The sequence below is a fragment of the Chanodichthys erythropterus genome, chromosome 9 (assembly GCF_024489055.1).
Source record: "Chanodichthys erythropterus isolate Z2021 chromosome 9, ASM2448905v1, whole genome shotgun sequence".
NCBI lineage: Eukaryota > Metazoa > Chordata > Actinopteri > Cypriniformes > Xenocyprididae > Chanodichthys > Chanodichthys erythropterus.
In genome coordinates this window covers 36,534,566-36,558,053 of record NC_090229.1, presented here as the reverse complement: position 1 = coordinate 36,558,053, position 23,488 = coordinate 36,534,566, and the positions used below count along the sequence as shown (strand labels likewise).

General features: G+C 35.3%; 1 protein-coding gene across 1 annotated transcript; it reads left to right on the top strand.

The window, feature by feature from the left end:
• The first annotated feature begins 6,246 nt into the window (after positions 1-6,246).
• On the top strand, positions 6,247-23,019 carry polr3d (polymerase (RNA) III (DNA directed) polypeptide D). The gene is made up of 9 exons (XM_067394085.1): positions 6,247-6,394; positions 12,282-12,448; positions 12,530-12,573; positions 12,681-12,835; positions 14,792-14,913; positions 15,469-15,616; positions 17,855-18,105; positions 18,193-18,345; positions 21,510-23,019. Exons 2-9 carry the CDS (start codon positions 12,293-12,295, stop codon positions 21,624-21,626), a joined length of 1,146 nt encoding a protein of 381 aa, XP_067250186.1. The 5' UTR covers positions 6,247-6,394; positions 12,282-12,292; the 3' UTR covers positions 21,627-23,019.
• The last annotated feature ends 469 nt before the right edge of the window (positions 23,020-23,488 follow it).

The following is a 23,488-nucleotide window of genomic DNA, read 5'->3' as shown; positions in this document are numbered from 1 at the left end:
AGGAACCGCTGAAGAACCACTGAAGAACCGCTGAAGAACCATACAGGTGCTTTACTGGTTCTTTATAAGGTAGCCGTGCTATATAGCACCTTAACCACCCCAAAGAACCGCTGAAGAACCGCTGAAGAACCATTTTTTTTAGAGTGTATGTGCATAAATACACTGTATATACAGTATATATGCACAACTGATGAATTTTACACAAGTATGGAACTGAACTGAATCAATACTGAACTGACTTGAGCTGTATGATGACACTGTTGGCTTGTTAGAGCTGCTTTACAGCGGAATTAAAATTTGTTACTATTGTGAGGCTGCTGTGAAACAATTTATATTGTATAAAGTGCTTTAGAAATAAAGTTGACTTTCTGACTTGGCTTGTATGCATATTCAGTGTGTGTGTATATATATATATATATATATATATATATATATATATATATATATATATATATATATATATATATATATATATAGGCTACTCGATATATATATATATATATATATATATATATATATATATATATATATATATATATATATATATATATATATATACCACACAGTACAAATATTAAAGCCAAAAATATGTATCAATGCATCTTTCATGAAGTAAACTTTCACTAAAAGCTTTCCTACCGCCGGAAAAAATAGTCCCTGACCGTGAACAGCAACAGAAGTTACATTATTACGCCATCAGATGGCGGCAAAGACTGTCTTTATGAGCGTGTCAGTCAGTAGTGAAGACTTTTACATTGAAAAGACTTAATTGTTGTGAACACGGAACAAGACGCAACTGACAAATGCTTTGACTAGCGCTGTCAGTCACGGGAAAACCCTTTAACTGTTAAAAGGACAAGATATCGCAGCGGACATTTAAACAGAGTTTTTATTATGAACATAAGACTGACCTGAAGGAAAATACTAAATCTGAATGCAGGTAATAAACTCGCTCACTCGATCTCTTTCTTACAATACTCCTTTACATAATACAGTGAGCTTCAATGAACAATATCAATTGAGAACAAACAGTTTACATTGATAAGAGTGTTATATAGTGATACACAGAAGCGGTCATAGTTGTGTTTTATTGGAACAACACATAATGATAATAAATATAATAATTAAAATATAAATAAAAGAGTATATATATATATATATATATATATATATATATATATATATATATATATATATATATATATATATATATATATATATATACTATCTACTACTACTAATTAACTACTATTATTATTATTATCATCATCATCATTTTTTTTATTATATTGCTCTACAAAGCTCTTTTAATGTGTCAGTGTGAATGTGTGTTCATGTATCTCACAATCCATCTTCTTGAGCAGCAGAGAGTATCTAAAATAGGATTCACCGTTTGACCATCTATATTTTGGTGTAAGTCCATATCTAACACGCTTCCTGGCAGACTCTGAATGTGGATTTCATAACCCAACTTCAGAGTTAGATTCACAGAGCTAAGACTCTCTCACACACACAGAGAAATGAAGCTGACTTCACTCAAATCATTAGCATATGTAAGCAGCATGTAAACTGGAGGATGTCTAAAATCATCCATAACTCACTGCTTCCTGGATCTGTTAGCCTGATATCAGCGTCCACGCGTGCATGAGTAACTCGAGAACGGGACGCTCTGATGCTTCAACCTAAAGAGGAACTAACCAAATGCTGCACCATATGGTCACAAGCAGTGCATTTCCTACAAGGCCAACACACAACAATCACCAAACACAACGACTTCTGACCACCATGACACACTGATGCTCTCTGAAGGTCAAACGGTCAGGGCTCACCGCAGCCTGTGATTGATGTGATGCGGTTGTGTGAGATTCGACGCTTGTTTGCATTGAAGCTGATGGTCTTCTCTCAGGATGGAGTGTAATTAAAGGACCGTGGATAATTAAAACACAACAGACCCTGACGGCCGTGCATGGACAAGTCCTTATAGACGTACAGATTTATTCATGGAAATATTTTTTCATTCAAAAACTACATGAAAATGAATAGGGATTAACACAATGGTCAGGTTTTCAAACAAAACATACAGATCAGTTTTCATATTCATGTAATAATATAAATCTTTAAGCCAAAACAAACCAAAATTGGGTTTCTGACCATTGCAACTTTTGAATAAGGAATATTCTGTAATTATAGGAATTAGATACAAAAACTATGACTATGACTATGGGGTCAAACTAATATGTATTTTTTCTTCTTCGTGTGGTGTTTACATTTGCAAGTTTACATTTGCTTAAAGCACAATTATCCTTAATTACATTTTCATTACATGCTATAATAATATACTACTACTAATAATGAGAAGAATAATAGTACCTTTTATTTATAGGTGCCTTTCTAGGCATTCAAGCACACCATATGTAAAACAAGGCAGTAAAGTATAAAGCATACAATTATTAGTCATCCATATATTAACATTTAGTGAGGTCACAAGGGGGATGAGAAGCATTAGGTCTTGTGGATATGTACAATTGTGTGTCATCAGAATAAAAATGGAAATTAATACCATATGAATGATAAACGTGACCAAGAGGTAGAAATAATAAATAAAAGTGGACCCAACACTGACCCCTGTGGAACACCATGAGTAACTGAGACAGGCTGTGAATCCTGTCACTTAAAGGGTTAGTTCACCCAAAAATTAAATTTCTGTCAATAATTACTCACCCTCATGTCATTCCAGTAAGACCTTTGTTCATCTTTGGAACACAAATTATGATATTTTTTATAGAAATCCAAGAGGTTTTTAATCCCCATAGAAAGCAACGAAATTACCACATTCAAGGTCCAGGAAACTAGTACAAATTTTCATTTTTGGGTGAACTAACCCTTTACATAGGATGAAAACCAAAGTTTCAAAGCACATTATCAGCTACTCCAGTGCGAGCCAATCGTTCCAGTAGTACTGAATGACTAATAGCATATCAAAGGCAGCACTAATATCTAAAAGAATAGACAGGAAACCAGCAGCCAGGAGCCAAGAGAACATCATTTGTAACTTTAACAAGAGCTGTTTCTGTGCTATGTTTGGATCTAAAGCCCGACTGAAAGTGCTCATAGATGTCATTACTTTGCAGATATGATTCAAGTTGAGATGCTAGTATTCTTTCAAGTGTTTTTGAAATAAAAGGAAGATTAAAAACGGGCCTATAATTATGTAGATTGTTAGGATCAGCACCAGGTTTTTTGAGCATTGGAGTGATGAACTTAAGATCATTTTTAATGATGAAGGAACAGTAGCAGTAAATAATGAAGAACACACTATATCTGTAATAATAGGAGAGATTGAATGAATACAAGAATAAACTAAAACAGTAAGCAAAGGATCGAGTAAGCAAGCAGAAGACACAGGGCTCTATTTTAACAATCTAAGTGCATGGTCTGAAGCGCATGGACTTAGCGTGTCCGAATCCACTTTTGCTACTTTAACAACGGAAAAAAAGTTTGCCGCACCAGGCACATTGTCCAAAAGGGTTGTACCTATTCTCTTAGTGAGTAATGGGTGTTTTATGGGCGTAACGTGCAATAAACCAATCAGAGCCTCATCTTCCATTCCCTTTAAAGGTGCTAAAGAGGATCTTTTCGTCGACTGAGAAACCAAAGACTTACTGAGTTTTTGAAATGAACGCATGCGTAAGAACAACCCCTCTCCTTCACAGCTCATTCGAGGGAACGCCTCCCAAAACTTGTGCACGAATATTGGAACGAATGTTTGTTTACCACCGGCATTCGCTGTGTCGTGTTAGTGGATTCATTATGTCGGACTCATCGCAGGTAACTCATAATCTGCAGTTGTTACTCCTGTCTCCTGACAAAAACACTGCATGCGGCGCCTGTGGAGTGTGGAAAGTTACTGGAGCGCGCAGCCGCGCTCGTCTCTCACAAGGAACGTCACGGCAGTGATTGACAAGCCAGAGGGCCAATCGTTTATGCGATGATCGCGTAAACGATTGGCTGATGTTTTTAAGGCCCTACCTCATGCACAGATGATGTATATTAATATTATTCCTTTCAGTGCACCTAATAAATAGTCTTTTATCAGTTAGTAAAGACAGTTTCAAGTAATATTGCAAAAATGTATAAAACAAAACATCCTCTTTAGCACCTTTGAAAGCCATTTGCGCTTGAACCATGGCAGATTCGCTATTTACATGACAGAATTTGCCAGCAGAAAAACTAAATGCTTCTCCAGAGAGGAATCTTTTTATTTTCAATATTTGGCATGTTTGTGTGCTGCTGCATGTCCCCGTGTGTAACAAGCAGAATGTATACGCATTGTGCACCCGTATATAGGCACATATTACTAACATGCCCTTTAAATAACAAAAAAATACTGCACCATTGATTTTAGACCATGTTTCAGATGGTCAGTGGAGCAGTCATTTTCAGTCGCCTCAAAATAGCAACACGCCAACAACGCACCTGAACACACCTCGTTTTCAGACCAGCACGCCCATGGACGAACAGATGGATGTGAGTGCATTTGCTATTTAAACAACGTGGCGCTGGACATTAAAATGATAACTGCATCTGGCTGAAACTAGCAAAAAACACTTGCGTCACACCTTAGAAATTTATTGTTTTATATTTGTTGCTTCATCCTGATTAAAAATAAGCCCAATCCAGACGTACATCCAATATGTAATTAACAAGTTTTCATCAAGAGAAGGTGAGGTTGCAACTGAAGTAGTACTACTTTTACTATTAAATTTGACTTGAAATGAAATGGGAGTCGTGCTACACCTTTGACTGTCACCATCCTGCTAGCTAGCGAGATGCTTAGAGCTCTTTTTTATTGCCTTTCTTCCCTGTCACATAATTTAGTAGGCCTAATCATCATAAATTCATTCGAAAGCTTAAAAACTCAAAATACATCCTGTGAAAACGGACATTGCTTTATCATGGAAACGATACGTTAAAACCTTTGAGAGGGCTCCTCCCCCTAGTGGGCGGTGTCAAGTTTCATTACAAAATTTATTTTAAATTATTTTAGTTTTTTCTAATCTTGACAAAACACATATCGCTGGAATAGTCTGAGACTCAAGGTACTGTTTTGTGACATAAGTGATATTGTGACAGAAATGTATTAAAGGGTGTGTTCACCCAAAAATGAAAATTCTGTCATTTATTACTCACCCTCATGCCGTTTCACACCCGTAAGACCTTCATTCATCTTCAGAACACAAATTAAGATATTTTAGTTGAAATCCGATGGCTCAGTGAGGCCTGCATAGCCAGCAATGACATTTCCTTTCTCAAGATCCATTAATGTACTAAAAACATATTTAAATCAGTTCATGTGAGTACAGTGGTTCAATATTAATTTTATAAAGCGACGAGAATATTTTTGGTGCGCCAAAAACAAAACAAAATAATGACTTGATATAGTGATGGCCGATTTCAAAACACTGTTTCAGGAAGCTTCGGAGTGTTATGAATCAGCGTATCGAATCATGATTGGATCGCGTGTCAAATCATGGCTTTGGCGCTCCGAACCGCTGATTCGACACACTGATTCATTGTGCTCCGAAGCTTCCTGAAGCAGTGTTTTGAAATCGGCCATCACTAAATAAGTCGTTATTTTGGGTTTTTTTGGCGCTCCAAAAATATTCTCATCGCTTTATAATATTAATATTGCTCCCTATGGAGGCCTCACTGAGCCATCGGATTTCAACAAAAATATCTTAATTTGTGTTCCGAAGATTAATGAAGGTCTTACTGGTGTAGAACAACATGAGGGTGAGTAATTAATGACATTATTTTCCTTTTTGGGTGAACTAACCCTTTAATGTGTGATCAATCAATCAATGCAATGTCAACGACATCCGGTGGCTATTTTTTGGTATTACACCTAAGCAAAATCTCATAGGAACTTCAAATTTGGAACACAACTTGGTTAGGCATATGATTTTGATTTTATAACAATTTTAGATTAAAAAAAAAATTTGTTAAAATAAAAAATGTTTAGTACAGTACATTTGCTTTACAGTAAACTTAAACTTCTACAACTTTTTTACACTTTCAGTTTTTGAAGTGCTTTCACCGCATTCATGATGAATTACAAGTTTGGATAGTGCATGTTCACGTCTATATGCTCAAAAAGGGAGTGACAGTTGAGGGGTTAAAAATTCTGCGCAAAGTGGTGCAGAGTTGACGTTCACCAATCCCATCATTTCGTCACACGGGTCAAAGTGTAAAACTCCGCCTTAAACAAACTTGCGCTATATATCATCATCATTACAACTAAAATCTCAATTTTCGCCTGTCATTTACCTATATTCGCAGTGTTTTTGAAGTAAGGCCGTGTCTGAAGAGTCTCTGCACTAGAGGAAGCGCACTGGTAAGTGCTCTGTCATGGATGTGACTGTGTTTGTCTCGCCATGTGTTCGGAAGCGTGCATGAAGTGCCGGTGTCTGCTGTACATCTACATTTCGTTAATGTATGTGCGACTGAATGTTCAGAGGATCGTGGCGTGTCTGCGTTGTAGTCGTAATGATTGTATAGTACAGAATAGTTAGTACAGAATTTTTCTGAGAGTCTGGGATCAATCCTAAAAAATCTCAGTGGGAATTTTTATGGGGATTCCAACATAATAACACCAACACTAGATCTTTTCTACACACTTAGTTCCCAAAAAGGCTGTTAAGGTTAGCAATAATTGGTCAAGTAGGACATCAGGGTAAAGCTTCCCCTGAATTATTTAGATTAAATTGTAATATTTAAATATTAAAACACACATATATGTCACATACTCTCTTGTGCAGGTATTGTTTTGAATAAGTACTTCTTTTTTTGAAAGAAAAAGACTACTTTTTTATTATTATTGCAATTGCAAACAATTCAAAGATGACATCAATGAAATACAACTTTTTAAGAACATAAGGAAAGGTAGGAACAGAACAAAAAAGAAAAGAGGATAAAAAAAACAAGTATTAATCAGATATCATAAAAAGATCTCATCATATCTTTTCATCTTTTTTAAACAGTTTTGTTATCAATTAGTCTTAGTGATTTGATTAAATGTTCTACTTCACATAAGAAGTCTATAAATGTAGGTATTTTCTTAAGAAACCTTTGTTTGTGAAACTAGGATTTTGCCACAAGGATAAGAAAGTTAACAGTAAAGATTTGTTTTGGTTTTCATAATATTAAACATCAATGTGTAAATTACAGTTCATATTAACTTTAGAAAAACAATAGGGACTCAAATCTTTCCAGAAAAGTCATGAAACATTATATGAGAAAAATAAAAGACAAATATCATCACTTTCTTTTTTATAGAAGGTGCATATATCTGCTACATCACAACATTTCGACACAAGAGCATTACAAGGGTATATATTGTGCAAAATTTTAACAGGTAATTTACCAGTGGAGTAATTACATTTCATCAAAAAAGAGAGGCACCTACCCTATTAAATATATTATTAGGAATAATATACCACAATCTGACCCAAGCAAATGTTTTTTTTATCAAATTAAGTTTAAATGTATTTATTATCATCAAAATTTAGGACTTAAAGATCCCCATCACTCCTTTTGTTTGCTAAAACATATTTCTTCAATTTGTGAGATTTATTACTCCAAATAAAATCAAGAAAAATCTTGTCTATATTTTTTGAGATGTGATTATCTACAGCTAAAGACACAAATTTGGATAAGAAAACTCTGCCTAAAATTGATAAATCTCTTTGGAGCCAATTAATAAAAATATATTTTGTTTTCAATAACTGTTAAGAAAAAATCAGAAACTGTCTACCAATTACATTTTTCATTATATGAATCCCCAAATATTTCATTTAATGTTTATTTGGTATATTTTCAATTTAATTTTCTACAGTGTCAAATAAGCAAATAATTTCACACTCGGATAAATTAAGCCCAGAAGTGCTAGAGAAGGCATTAATTGTAGTTAAGACTGGAGAAACTTGCTCTTTATCCTTCAAGAATTAGGGTTACAAGGGGGCGAAATTTTGAAAATATTCCAATTTGGAAGTTGTTAGATCAAAATCTCAGTAATAGGTAGAATATTTGTAATTCCAGTCATCAGTTAAGAAACCGGTGCCTGAACCCCTGTGATGTGTGGCAGCAGCGCGAGGCATCGGGAGAATGACCAAGCAGACACAGATCAAGTGTGGTACAAAGCATTCTCAGATTTATTCAGGAAGAAGGGTCATTTATAGACATAGGTCAAACAACAATCTCCAGGATGGCTTGAGCATCCAATCATACGACTTAAGAATCAAACCTTACCATGTATGGCATTTCAAGAAATATAATAACAAATAAGAAATGTATGTGCGTAAATGTGTGTGTGTCTTCAACTTCTGGTTGTGTGTGAGAGTGTCGGTGTGTCCAAGGACTACTACTTCTTGTTTTGTCTAGGTTGGTACATGAGCTGCACAATGGAAAGATCCCAAGACACAGAGAAAGTCAGAAAGTGAAGCCCAAGAAATAAGAAAATATTTAACAGAAACTTAACAAGAAATTTGTAGGAATTTATGGGAATTAATTGGAAATTTTGGCAAATTTATATACATTTATAATATTTATATAAAACGTATTATATAAATAATATATAAACATTTTGTTTGGTCATAACGTAGTAACATTTATTTTTTGTATTCAATTCTAAGTACATATGTAAAAAAATATATTTTTATTGCAGCAATTGTTATGTGTTATTTATTTCAGTGTCATATGATCCTTTAGAAATCATTCTAATATGCTGATTTGATGCTCAGTTATTATCAATGTTGGAAACAGTTGTGCTGCTTAATATTTTTTTGGAACCTGTGATACTTTTTCAGGAGTAATTGATAAATAAAAAGTTAAAAAGAACAGAATTTATTCAAAACAGAAATCTTTTCTGACAATATCACTTTAATATCACTTTTATTTAACAATTTCACACATCCTTGCTGAATAAAAGTATAAATTTCTTTCAAAAAAGAAAGAAAAAAATTCAATTTTGAACGGTAGTGTGTATTGTTACAAAAGATTTCAATTTTAAATAAATGCTGTTCTTTAACATTTTATTCATCAAAGAATCCTGAAAAAGTATCACAGGTTATAAAAATTTTTATGCAGCACAACTGTTTCCAACATTGATAATAACTGAGCATCAAATCATCATATCAGAATGATTTCTGAAGGATCATGTGACACTGAAGACTGGAGTAATGATGCTGAAAATATAGCTTTGCATCACAGGAATAAATTATATTTTTATATATATCAGAAAAGAAAACCATTATTTTAAATTGTAGTTATGCTTCACAATATTACTGTTTTTTTTTTTTTTTGATCGATCAAATGAGCATGTTATGGACTGGGGGAATGTACAGTGCATGCAGGGGGTGTGGCCTCAATAGCCCTGCAGTAAGTAGTGTGCTGTGTGACTGTGATTGAGGAATGTGCAGGGGAAAAATTCAACTAAAATTGCATTAAAGGGGCTCTCTGTAGGAATGACACCCAGTGTTCAAAATAGGTACTGCAGTCCAAATTCAAAATATTGTTTGGCCCGTCCCCTCGTTCAAAGAAGCAGGTTGCCAGCTTTTACAGCATATGGTTGCCAGCAACAGTAGGAAGTGTAATTGACAATGAAAGCTGAGGAGACTTAAACACTGTAAGCTGATGAGTTAATTATCTGTTTTGATATGCTGTTGTTCATAGAGATATTTAGATGGATTCAGAGGCTTTTTAGTAGAGATGCACCGATTGCAATTTTCTTGGCCGATTCCGATTTTTGTTAGTGTAATCGGCCAATACATATTTTTGCCGATTCCGATTTTCTTTCTAAGAACTATAAATGACAACACATACAAACAAATATCTACTTTTCTTCAATGCAGAGTTTTATTTTCATTAAAAAAAGTAAAAGTCAGTAATAAAATATAAACAGCTCAAATTAATGCAATAGAATAAAGAGAGCTATGAAACGAAGTATTTCGGGTTAACTGAGTTTTTATTCAGGTAAGAAATACTACAGAAATTAAAGTAATAAATTGTAAAATAATACATTGTGTTATTTTGCATTGGTTACCTTAATTTCTGTAGTCTTTATTGCAAATAATTCTTACCATTAAAGTTATACAACGTATTCAGTCAAGAGAAGAAAGTGATTTTTTTTTTTTTTTTTGTCTTTTGTTCTTTGATTATTAACATGACAGACACATAGACAGTAAAAAAAATGGACGCCGCAACGCCGCTTCCTTCCATTGTAAACTGAGGCCAAAATGGCCGACGATGGGCGCTGACATGTTACACAAAAACGTCATAAAAAAAAAAGTTTGCAACCTGGGCAGAACGTATCGTCTGTGGAACTGGAGGCGGAGCCGCTGTATCAAACTTCCGCCCAGACGACTGCGTCATCATTCATGTATTTTAAATGGAGTATAAAAATTATACACAATTTAAAATTCTACCTGTAAAATAATAGGCTATTCTGTTTCTAGAGCAATAATATTTTTGAGACAGCAAATTCAGAAGATAAACTCAATATAATATGCCACTAGAAACAACTCTAAATAGTCAGAAACGGTCCTTCCATTTTAAACCAAGTTCAACAAACGTTACAGGAGATCGATTGCTGTAATTAGAGTAAGCTATCATTAGTTTTGTCCTGCTAATTATTATTTTATACCCATAAAAATAATAAGTAACTGCCAGATAACGATCACCTGCTTTTTCCCGACATGGTTAACATTAGGTGTGTTATCTTAACTAATAACATTTATTAATTAGCTTATAACGCCCACATTTAATGTTACAGAAAAAAAGTTCAGTGATCCGTCAGATCCTGTTGGTCGGTTAGTACAGTTTACTGCTGAACAACTAATTTTGTTGGTGTTAAATAACAAAGAAATCGAAAATTAACAGTTGATACATCTTCAGTCTCCCCTCGAAGCTCCGACAGTCCTCAGACAAGCTGTCAATCAACTTCGAATCATGACGTCACGCCCCGTTTTTATAGCATCAAATTGCTAGCTAAAATCTAAATTATCACAAAAACAAACAATTGAATATATATCAGCGTGATGACAACAACCTCAAATAACCAAAACCATCTTTCAGAAAGTTTTATTTGAAGCAGAATTTATTTTTACGTTTTCACTGAAGTCTCTTTCGACTGCATTGAGAGGGTGGGGTTTATGACCTGTACTGCATCCAGCCTCCAGGGGGCGATCAAAGAGCCCGCAGCTTCACTTTTCAGGACGTATGAGACACACCCGGACAGACAGCAGCAGGGATATTTGACTGCTGTCCCTTTAAGAGTTTATGAACGGTGTTCAACGGACCCAATACTGTTATACACGTCATGGGTTCACTTTCTAAGCTATTTAACGATTCAAAACTGAACTGTGATAAACTGTGTTTATCTGTATACTCGCCAATATTGCCTGTGCCGCTGGTTTTGAAACATATTAGGGTATTTTTATGCTTTATTAAAGTAAAAATCTTACATAGAGCCCATTTAAATATGGTTGTTTTAACCAAAATTATGCTGCAAGAAGGTTTTTTCAACTACATTTAAGTACCCTGTTATAGGCTAACCTGCATATATCCTGATGTATTCCATGAAGAATAGGAAACCTTGGTCATGTACATGAATTTAAAATGATACAACTGTCTATTTCTTTGCACAACATTTGAACAATATTTATGATTCTTGAGGGAAAACCAAAGAGTTTAGAAGGAACTGGTGCTTTACAGTGTTGGAAGGCCTTATAAAAATCGAGGAATAAGATGATTGCATCAGACTTGATTTCATCTAGTATAAATAGCGTTTGCTAACAAGGAACGCTATTTGCACTTAGTGTAAATACACTCCAATTACTCTGATAAAATTGTTTATACCTCCCCTTAGCATTTGAAATATTGTATTTATATTGATTCTTTTGGTATTTTCTTCAATAAAAAAGGGAAAAAACAAATCCACTCCCGTGGCCTCATGGGATAGTAAAGGCTACATCTGAAATTGTATACTTCCCTACTGTATAGTAGGCGAAATCCAGGTACTTTTTGCCTACTCTCTTATGAGTACTGTGAATTCAAACATGCTTCTTTTATCAGATACTGTTTTCGCCTTCTACATAGCAGGGAAGGGTGCGATTTCAGATACAGCCTATAATTATTGTAATTATTACTGTAATTATTTTTATATGCTTGTAAAAGCATGTGGCATTTAATTGGCATATTGAGGTTTGGTAGCATCTCTTTTCCAGGGTCAGTGAGAATGGACAGCTCTGGTGACCCCAGTGGGCCTCCACGGACGCCGCAGATAGGGGGAGCCAGAGGGTTGCCGATGGGCCGCCGGCTGCCCGCGTCCATCTCTCCGGGACGCCTGCCCACAATGCGCTCCAGAGACCTCACACTAGGAGGCGTCAAAAAGGTTACTATTCATACCTGAACGTGGTAGTCACTACGAGACATTTCAGATTTGATTTCAAGTGTGTTGTCCTTTCTCCTGCAGAAAACCTTCACCCCCAATATCATCGGTCGAAAATCAAAAGAGGAGTAAGTGACGGACTCTTTTATAATTACTGTCTATTTACCATCAGTTCATCATCATTGTTGATGTAATGAGAGCATCACTGTTACTTACAAGTACTGCTTTGCCACAGATTAAAAGCTGATGAAGTAAAGAGACGAGATAAGAAGGATGTGGATCGAGGTCGGCAGCGGGACAGCCGAGGCAGGGGCAGAGGTCGTCCTGAGGTCATCCAGTCTCATTCTATTTTTGAGCAGGGTCCTGCTGAGATGATGGCCAGGAGGAAAGGTAAAGATGATGTGAGAAATCGTTAGGCCGACTGCTGTGATTTGAGTCCTACTCACAGCTTTGAGAGGCTTTTAAACGTCAGCAGCGACAGTGATTGTTGATGATGAGTAATTATGTTGACTACTACAACAATAATAATCACAATCAACAGTTCTTCTGCTAATAATATAGTTAATTAGGCTAACTGTATTCTGTTTACAGTTGCAAAGATTTTTTTTTAAAAATCATTGTATTATGTAGACCACCATTCAATAGTTTGAGGTTGATAAGATTGATATTTAAGCCTTTTATGCTCACCATAAGGCATTTATTTGATCAAAAATACAGTAAAAACAGTAATATTGTGAAATATTATTATAATTCAAAATGTAAAATTGTGAAAAATGTAAAATGTATTTATTTCCGTGATCAAAGCTGAATTTTCAGCATCATTACTCCAGTCTTCAGTGTCACATGATCCTTCAGAAATCATTCTAATATGCTGATTTGCTGCTCAAGAAACATTTCTGATTATTATTATCAATGTTGAAAACAGTTGTGCTGCTTCATATTTCTGTGGAAACCATCATGCAGTTTTCCTCAGGATTCATTGAAGTCCTTGTCAATTTTGATCAGTTTAATGCACCCTTGCTCAATACAAGTGTTAATTTCTAAAAACAACAACAAAAAAAACTTACTAATCCAAAATTTCATAGTTTATGGAAAGCATGGTACTTTTTTTTAGGATTAATAGATAAATAGAAATAGCAAAACCAATAGTAATAAAAAAAAAAAAAAAAAAATATATATATATATATATATATATATATATATATATATATATATATATATATATATATATATATATATATATATATATATATATATATAATATATATAGTAACATTTTTTTACATTTTTTTTTACTGCCACCTTTGATCAGTTTAACTTTTGCTCAATATTTAAAAGTATTAAATTATTTAAAAAAAAAAAAATCTTATCGTCTGCAAGCTATTTAATGGTATTGTATATGTAGAATGGATTTAAACCAGGGTTTTTATGGAAAACATGGAAATATTAGGGAATTTTATAATGCTTTCCAGGCTTGGAAAGTCATGAAAATAAATAAAATTAATGATCAAATATTTCATTGGACAGAAATTTCTCCTCAAGAGTGAAATCTCTATAAAACAATGTTAAAGGGATAGTTCACCCAAAAATGAAAATTCTGTAATTTATTACTCACCCTCATGTCGTTCCACACCTATAAGACCTTCGTTCATCTTCAGAACACAAATTAAGATATTTTTGATGAAATCTGAGTGATTTCTGTTCCTCTAATGGGACGTTTGTGCAAAAAAAAAAAAAAAAACATAATTTACCACTTTATTTACAAAATATTCATATAAATATTATTATCCCAGCGCACGTTCATGCAACAACATCCTCTCGCGTCAACAACACATGCAATGTGGTGCTCTTGTGAACACGGTTCGGGTTAAGCAAACAAAGTGCTCGCGTCGCTTCATGAAATTGAGGTAAACCACTGGAGTCACATGGAATACTTTAATGATGTCGTTGTCAAGGCTGTCAATGGAGGGACAGAAAACTCTCAGATTTCATCAGAAATATCTTCATTTGTGTTCTGAAGATGGGTTTGGAACAACATGAGGGTGAGTAATTAATGACAGAAATTTAATTTTTGGGTGAACTAACCCTTTAAATGCTAATATATTTGTCAGTCCATGTTATATGGTACATTTGACTCCAGTAGCAAAATATTCTAGAATGAGGTGGAGAAATAGTGAATTTAAGAATTGAAGCTGCCATATTGATCAGTCGGTAATCAGAATGTTGGGTGTGTACAAGTCTGTTTCATTATTTAAAAAAAAAAGTTATATATTAAAAATAATTAGCATTTTCTGTTATTGTCTTTTTGTCTCAGGGCTGTCTTATTTTTTTTCTACATTTGATCAGGTGTATACGATGACACCAGAGAAACAGCCAACACTGGCCCTTCACCCATCATCAACATCAAAAAGGAGAGAGAGACCGAAGAGGAGACTAAAGAAATCCTGCGCAAACTTGAGAGGGACAATGTAGGTTTTCAAAAACTAAAATAGCAGCTTATTAACTTAATCAAACCTGTGCCTGGTCATATTACAGCCCAAAATCAAAAGGAAGAAATAAGAAATTCGGTTTTACGTTTAGAAAATAAAGCTTATTTTAAGCCCATTAAGCAATGAGACATTAGTTTTATGATAATGAATCATATTTTTCATCTGAATTCTCATTACTGCAGTGCAAAAAATGGTGCATCTGAAATCGCGTACTGAGTAAGTACTACGTTTGAATTTGCAACCGTTAAAAATGTACGTTCTATATAATATGAAAATGGGTAGTATGAATGAAATTCGGACATGTTGTCATTGTCATGTGACTAACCGGTGTCAGTTGCGTCGCTTCACTGCCATTCATGAATCCTCTTAAATGAATTAATTAACCTTTTTTGTACTTTGATTTTGATGTGAAATATGACCTGGGCCATGTTTTTATGTGATTCTCTCAAATGCAAATATTGCCAATTGCTTAAATGGGAAAATTATGTAAAGTCTTTGTTGTGTGTCACCCACAAGACTTTGGTTGTGTTGTAGTTTGTGGATGACCCACACCTGAAAGGTGAAAGAGGAAGCTGTCCTGTGCAGCTGCCGCTGGCCGTGTCTGGATGGGTCTTCAAACAGGAGTTCAGTGAGAAGACCCCGTCAGATCCTGAACCAATCAGCACTGGAGCTGAAGTCAAGGGTAGGAGCGACCGCACAAACTAGCACCTGTTTTAAGGTGCGGTCTAGTGGTCGACCAGTGTTGATTTGTTTGTGGCCGATGCTGTTAGCTGTATGTGCAGATGTAAAGCCGATATATATTATCATACTATTTAATTTAAAGGTCGTAAAAACACATGCATATTAATTGCTGAAATTAAATAATTTACATATTTACAAAATTAGAAATCATTTAAAAATGAATATTTAAAAAATAATTTAAACTTGATAAAAATATCAATTTTATGTGTTTATATGTTTACAGTTATTAATTGATTATTAAATTGTTAATTAAGGTTTATACATGCTAGTTTCCATTTTTAATCTTTTCATTAATACTGGAGCTCCAGTTTGCCAAGTTTAAAATGATTATTAAACTGCAAGCACAAACTATGTAAAAGCGGCAGCCCTTCCGGCACACACTGAGTGTCTTAATTCACTCACTCGTTTTTATTCACCCCATCAAGTGAACTATATTAGTGGACTAATGTAGGGAATAGTGAAGGTATAGGAGGCAATATCGGACACAGCCTATGATGCAATCATAGAAAAGATTGCTCTAATTCATAAATAAATCGTTCTGTGTGACTTGCGAACTGATTTAACAGATTAAGTAATCATCATGTTCATGAATCGGACACTTTGTTATTGTCAACCACTGATGACTACACCTGTAGACAAGAAATTTGGGGGCTCGTCCGGGATATTTCCAAGAAACACAGGATTGAGAGTCATTTGAGTTTTTAGTTGGGCATTGAGGGATTTATTAGGAAAATGTGATTCTATCGTAGTTTATGCACATGGCTTCTTTTTAAATGAAAACATTATCCGCCTCAATTGGGCACATAAGCTTTTTATACACATTTTTTAGTATTTCACTATTCAGTCTTTCTTTCTTTCTCTGTCCAGCAACCTTGAGTTTGGGAAAGGCACTTTATAAATAAAACATTATTATTATTATTGTTATTATTAAAGGTCCCGTTCTTCGTGATCCCATGTTTCAAACTTTAGTTAGTGTGTAATGTTTTTGTTAGAGTATAAATAAAATCTGTAAAATTTTAAAGCTCAAAGTTCAATGCCGAGTGAGATATTTTATTTAACAGAAGTCGCCTACATCGAACGGCCCGTTTGGACTACATCCTTCTACTTCCTTCTTTAATGACGTCACTAAAACAGTTTTTTGACTAACCTCCTCCCACAGGAATACACAAAAAAGGGGGTGTGGTCTTGTTGCGCTCCCACGGAGAAGAGCAAGAGCTGCGTTTGTAGTGTTTGTCGCCATGTCGTCAAAACGGTGTTATTTTCATCCCGCAGTCCAATCACCTTTGTTTGGCCTTCCCAGGGACGCTGTACTTAGAGATCAATGGTTACAATTTATATTTAACTCGGTTCCCGAAAATGATAATTGTGGTATCCTTACTGCAATAGTTAATGTTGGACTGCAGTGCACATAATGGCCACAAGAGGGGACTATGTTTATGTATATGGCTGTTCTCCGTATGAGGTACTCTTCTGAGTGAGTGCTAACGTTGTTCATTTTCTGTCGCTGCTTGTGGAGATTAAAGAGTTCAGTCTCTCGTGAATTATTGTCTTTTGTGTTCATTCGGCACAACACCACAATAATCCACATGTAAAACTATGTGCAGCACACGTTATGGTAAGAGGCGTGACCTTTCCGCAAGGAGCGCTAAGCTGCTGTCGAATCACAACACAGGAACCGCTGGCACAATCAGAACTCCTTACGTATTTCTGAAGGAGGGACTTCATAGAACAAGGAAGTCATCAGCCCGTTTTTATGACAGTGGAAACAGCGGTATACAGATAAGTAAATTATGTGAAAAATACTGTGTTTTTTTACACGTGAAACATGAACACATGTTATATTGCACACTATAAACACAATCAAAGCTTCAAAAAAACACGAAAAACGGGACCTTTAATTGATTTGCATTTGGAGTTTCCATCCATCATTTTTTAATATGATATCCCAATATATGCATAAAAGTAGGTGGATAGAAACAGCTATTCATTGTAAAATGCCTGATAGGGTGTGCTCAGTGCCAGTCCCTATGACTAAAACGGCATGGGGAACTCTTTCGCAATTGCAACATTTCTGATTGCATGAAAATGAAAAGTGTGCTAAACACCTGGCATTCATTACACAGAACTGAAGAGTGACAAAACTTTCTCTTATCATCCATCCCACCTCGTCTTCCCTCAGTCAAGCAGGAGCCTTTGGATATTCCTGAAGCAAAGAAGGCGGAGCCTATGTTCAGATTGCCACCCTTGCCCAAACCTGATTTGCTGCCTGATTTACTGGAGGTGTGGAATCACTGCAAAGAGGAGGAGCTTCTCTTCATGCAGCTCCCTGATTCGCTGCCAGGCCAGCCACCCACCAGTGACGTCCGGCCCACCAAAACAGAGGTGCAGTCCAGTGATGGACAGACCATGATGCAGAAGACCGAGACACAGGTGGCCACTAGCTAGATTTAGGTCACATGGCCATGTGAGTTTTTCATATGCTCATGTTTTTTGTTCTCCTGTGTGTTTGTGTGTCAGGAGGAGACTCAAGAAGAGAACAGCTGTTGTCTCAAGGATCTGCAGGAGGGTTTGGTGGGAAAGATGCTCGTAAGGAAGTCAGGCAAAGTGCAGCTGATTCTGGGTAACGTCACCCTGGATGTGGCTCTGGGAACGCCCTGCGCCTTCCTGCAGGTCAGTTACACACACACAGTAGGTCTAGTGTATATAGGTTTTCAATGGCTATGTTTTCATCAAAGTTGCGAATTTAACTTAAGCGCAGAATTGGAATATCGCTTAAAACATTTGCAGATAAAGCAGCATTTCCATCCCATGTGTTTTAAGAGAACAAAATCGTCACTTCCTGGGAAATTGCTGCCAAATTTCTGTAATAAAAATGGTAATAAAAGTTGCTGCAATCAGGGAAGTTTTTTCGTACATCATTAATGACTTAGAGCGGCAGACGAAACTCATTAAACGCTGTCATGTTCTCTTGCGTTTGGATGCTGGTGTTTGTGAACACAATCATGGGAGGGAATTAAACCAAATCAATCTGATGACAGGCTTTGGCTCCAGCGTTTCAGAACCACCAAACCAACATATGAGATGCTGTGATGCGATTGGTCTGCTGGTTAGTCCAGTTATATCCTCTGAGGCAAAGTCACATGAGTTTTTAGTTGGGCATTGAGGGATTTATTAGGAAAATGTGATTCTATTGTAGTTTATGTGCATGGATTCTAATGAAATGAAAACATTATCCACCTCAATTGAGCACAAAAGAGTTTTATGCACATTTTTTAGTATTTCATTATTCAGTCTTTGTTTCTCTGTACAGCAACCTTGAGTTTGGGATAGGCACTTTATAAATAAAACATTATTATTAGTAATTGATTTGCATTTGGAGTGTCCATTTAATGTGATATCCCAATATTTGCATAAAAGTAGGTGGATAGAAACAGCTATTCATTGTAAAATGCCTGATAAGATGTGCTCAGTGCCAATCCCTATGACTAAAACGGCATGGGGAACTCTTTCGCAATTGCAGAATTTCTGATTGCATGAAAATGAAAATTATCCCATGATTTACTCCATCCATCATAAAGGTAATCCTTACTGCTCCAGGGGGTTAATAAAAGCCTTCTAAAGAGAATTGATGGGTTTTTGTAAGAAAAATATACATATTTAAAATTTATAAACTAAAATAACTGGCTTCCACCAGATGACCATATGCATACTGCACAAGTCGATTTGTGCCATGGTTCATGGAACGGACTAAAAGAAAGGGGTGTCGTGGTTTGCAGAACTTCGCACACTGGATGAGAAGCGGCATTATAATTGCACCAAATTCTTGTTAATGTACAACATATTATAAAGAATTCATCCTAGTCTGTAAGATTGTACATCTTAATATTAGAAACAGTACTAGGCTAATAGTATTAGTTAAATGCCAGATATCTTTTTAAGCTTAATTTATGACTTTATTTATTTATTTTTTTAGAATAGAGATCAGTATTCTTCCATTCTGAAAACAAAACATTAGACAACCAAACAAAATATGTAGGCTAATTTACTTGAGTTTCTGACAAAATGATTTATTTAATCTTATTTAATTTAATCTTATTTTATTTAAAAATCTATTTATAAATGTCTAAAATGTTATAAATGACTTAATAAAAAATATGTATTAATATAAATAAATTTATTATAAAAAAAATGAATCTCTTTAAAGGGTATTTCATCCAAAAATTAAAATTCTGTCATTAATTACTCACCCTCATGCCGTTCCACACCCGTAAGACCTTCATTCATCTTCAGAACACAAATTAAGATATTTTTGTTGAAATCCGATGACTCCGTGAGGCCTGCATAGGGAGCAATGACATTTCCTCTCTCGAGATTCATAAATGTACTAAAAACATATTTAAATCAGTTCATGTGAGTACAGTGGTTCAATATTAATATTATAAAGCGACGAGAATATTTTTGGTGCGCCAAAAAAACAAAATAACGACTTATATAGTGATGGCCCATTTCAAAACACTGCTTCAGGAAGCTTCGGAGCGTTATGAATCAGCGTGTCGAATCAGCGATTCGGAGCGCCAAAGTCACATGATTTCAGCAGTTTGGCGGTTTGACACGCGTTCCGAGTCATTATTCGACATGACATGAGGGTGAGTAATAAATGACATTATTTAAATGTTTGGCTGAACTAACCCTTTAATGATTCAGTGATCAAATACATTTTAACAGTCACTGGTCACCACCTAATATAACTTATCTTTATTTGAAGCTTAACATTAGTTTCAAAGGTCAATTACTCATTTTGATCACGGCTGCAGCGACATCAGGGTCTATATCTGGACTATAAACTTTTATCCCAATACTTTCATTATTATTTAATGTTTGCAACACAGATATGTAGCCTACTGTGTAGTTGAAAAGACATAGTTTCAAGCATAAAGCTTACAAGATGAGGATCAGCAGAGGCGTGAAAGCAGTTCCCGGGCGGCCCCTCTGCTTCTGCAATCCATGACTTGCGCCAAAGGAATAACCTCTGACGCGATGTATGAAGTAATGTGTCGTAGGCTTAGACGTCTCTCACGGTTCAAACAAATATGGCTGAGCAACAAACTCAAGCTCCTCTTCTCTTATATCGAAATCCTCCAACATTTCTCTTAAGCATTTTATACTTCTAATTCATGACCGGTGTTTTGTTTTGCTCTATCCTTCCATGTTCATCATTACGTAATGCGTCGGGTCACTCTTTCACCGCAAATCGATGTGTATGGCAGAGCTAGTTATTATAGTTAATAAAGTTTTAAATACGGATATTTTTCTCATAAACCCATCACTTCTCTTCAGAAGGCCTTTATTAACCCCCTGGAGCCATATGGATTGCTTTCATGATGGATTTTTAATGTGTTCATCACATGTGTAAAACATAATAAAAGCTCCCTGAGATGATACGAGAGACCAGACATAATAAAGTTCTCATGCTGCTGTTCTCACGCTATTCAGTACAACCTACAATGCAAAAATTGTTTTCACATTAATCCACTTCTAAAAGCTTAAGGACAAAGTAGAGGGGGAAAAATGCATTTTCATGATTAGTGCATATGTGATCTGAATGGTTGGTGGGGAATCACTGCCAGCTGCTGGGGTGAAGATGTTATGACAGAATTTCTAGACCCAAATTTCAAAGGCCCAACCCTGTAATGAAATTGCTGACACATACGCCATATAAGCACATGACCAATATATCTCATCATGGGACTTTCTGTACACACAATCTATACACTATCTAGCTTCTGATCACATGCTTTCCTTGTGCATTTCTGTTATTCTCTCTGTGTTTGTAGGAACTGGTCTCCGTGAATACCGAGGGCAGAAGGGGAGACCTGTCTGTGCTGGGACACGTTAAACACAAGCTGGTTTGTTCACCGGACTTCCAGGCTCTTCTGGAAAACAGAGTTTGAGGAGCAGCTGCTGGAATCGCCAGCGTTTCACTCGAGTGCTGTATATGCCTTTGTGAGGAAATATTCCCATGTACTGTCACGGATGGAGAACTCGGAGTGAATGAACGAAAATTATTTATATATGCAAGGAAATTTATTTAGAAGAATTTATCAGTTGTCATTCAGGAGTGAGACACTATTACACATGTAAATATCGTGGGTTAGAATAAATAATTCATTTATAAAAATCTGAGTTTGAGTTTGAAGCCTTAAGTTAATAAAAAAAACATTTTTTTTTCTTTTCTTTTTGATTAATTTATTGAATCTGCCCTCCAATGGTGGATTGGCACCTTTCAAAAACATTAAACTTTGACTACATGTAGTAGATATTGTTTTCTTAGGAAAAGAAGTTATTTTTGTGGCCATAATTTTGATACATTTTAGGACACAGTTCCTCAAAAGTAAATATTCACTGTCTGGATCTCTTATATTGCTTCATGACTGTATTTCTGTGACATTAGGGGCTGTTATTTAGACATCAAGTGCTGAGTGTGCTGTTTGTCATAAGTTGGCACACTATGGTAAAATGTAATGTTTGAGTAAAATAAACTAGAATTAGACAGTTAACCATTTAAGCCACAAATAGGTCATTTATACAGTATGATGGGGTGTTTTTACTAACAGCAGTTGTATTACTGGTTCTAAAAGGCATTTCTAAAATGACTGGCATTGGGGTTGTGCAATATAACCAAAATCTTATATCACAATATGAATAATTTTATTTCATGGTATCAATATAGTTAGTTATTTTTTTGCTTTAAATAGGGTTTTTATGATTTCAAACATTCCATTGAAATTTCATAATTCTTGTGACATTTTCAATATCAAAAATCACTAGCCTAAGTAGGCTATAAAAATCTCAAGCTTACTGAAGACAAATAAACAGTATTTAAAAAAAAAAAAAAAAAAGAAACTACAATAGAACAAAGACACAAATGAAATGGACCTATCTGAAAAACTTCAGGCACTAGAAATAAGAAATACTACATAAATTGTATAAAGTAATCAAATGTACAAAAGCATTGCATAGTCTTCACTGTAAATTAAACACATTTATTCTTATTAAAGTTACAAAAATGATTCAGTCAAGAGCAGTGAGAGATTTTCTCTATTTTGTTTGATTAAGAAAATAGAGAAAATCGACAGACAGCAGCAGGTATATTAGGCTGCTGTCACTTTAAGACCAAATGCACTGATCCAATATACTTGTGCGTTTTCTTTCCAACTGTTTACGTTCACTTAAGACATGAATGGCTGTGTTTACAAGGATGCTTGCAAAGACGGGTGTTTTTGACACATAAATATGTGTATTTAAAGGGTTAGTTCACCAAAAATGAAAATACTGTCATTTATTACTCACCGTCAGGCCAATCCACACCCGTAAGACCTTCGTTCATCTTCAGATTAAGATATTTTTGTTAAAATCCAATGACTCAGTGAGGCCTAGCAATGACATTTTCTCTTTCAAGATCCATTAATGTACTAAAAACATTTAAATCAGTTCATGTGAGTACAGTGATTCAATATTAATATTAATATTATAAAGCCACGAGAATATTTTTGGTGCACCAAAAAAACTAAATAACTTATAAAGTGATGGCCGATTTCAAAACACTGCTTCAGGAAGCTTCAGAGTGTTATGAATCAGCAGTTCAGAGTGCCAAAGTCACACGATTTCAGCCGTTGGCAGTTTGAAACGCGATCCGAATCATGATTTGATACAAAAGATTCATAACGCTCCGAAGCTTCCTGAAGCAGTGTTTTGAAATCGGCCATCACTAAATAAGTCGTTATTATGTAGCTTTTTTGGTGCACCAAAAATA

Excerpts from the sequence above, each read along its gene's own strand:
- polr3d (XM_067394085.1), top strand. The coding sequence starts at position 12,293 with ATGGACAGCTCTGGTGACCCCAGTGGGCCTCCACGGACGCCGCAGATA. Across the intron at positions 18,106-18,192 it reads TGCAGAAGACCGAGACACAG|GAGGAGACTCAAGAAGAGAA; the intron begins GTGGCCACTAGC and ends TTTGTGTGTCAG. Across the intron at positions 18,346-21,509 it reads CGCCCTGCGCCTTCCTGCAG|GAACTGGTCTCCGTGAATAC; the intron begins GTCAGTTACACA and ends CTGTGTTTGTAG.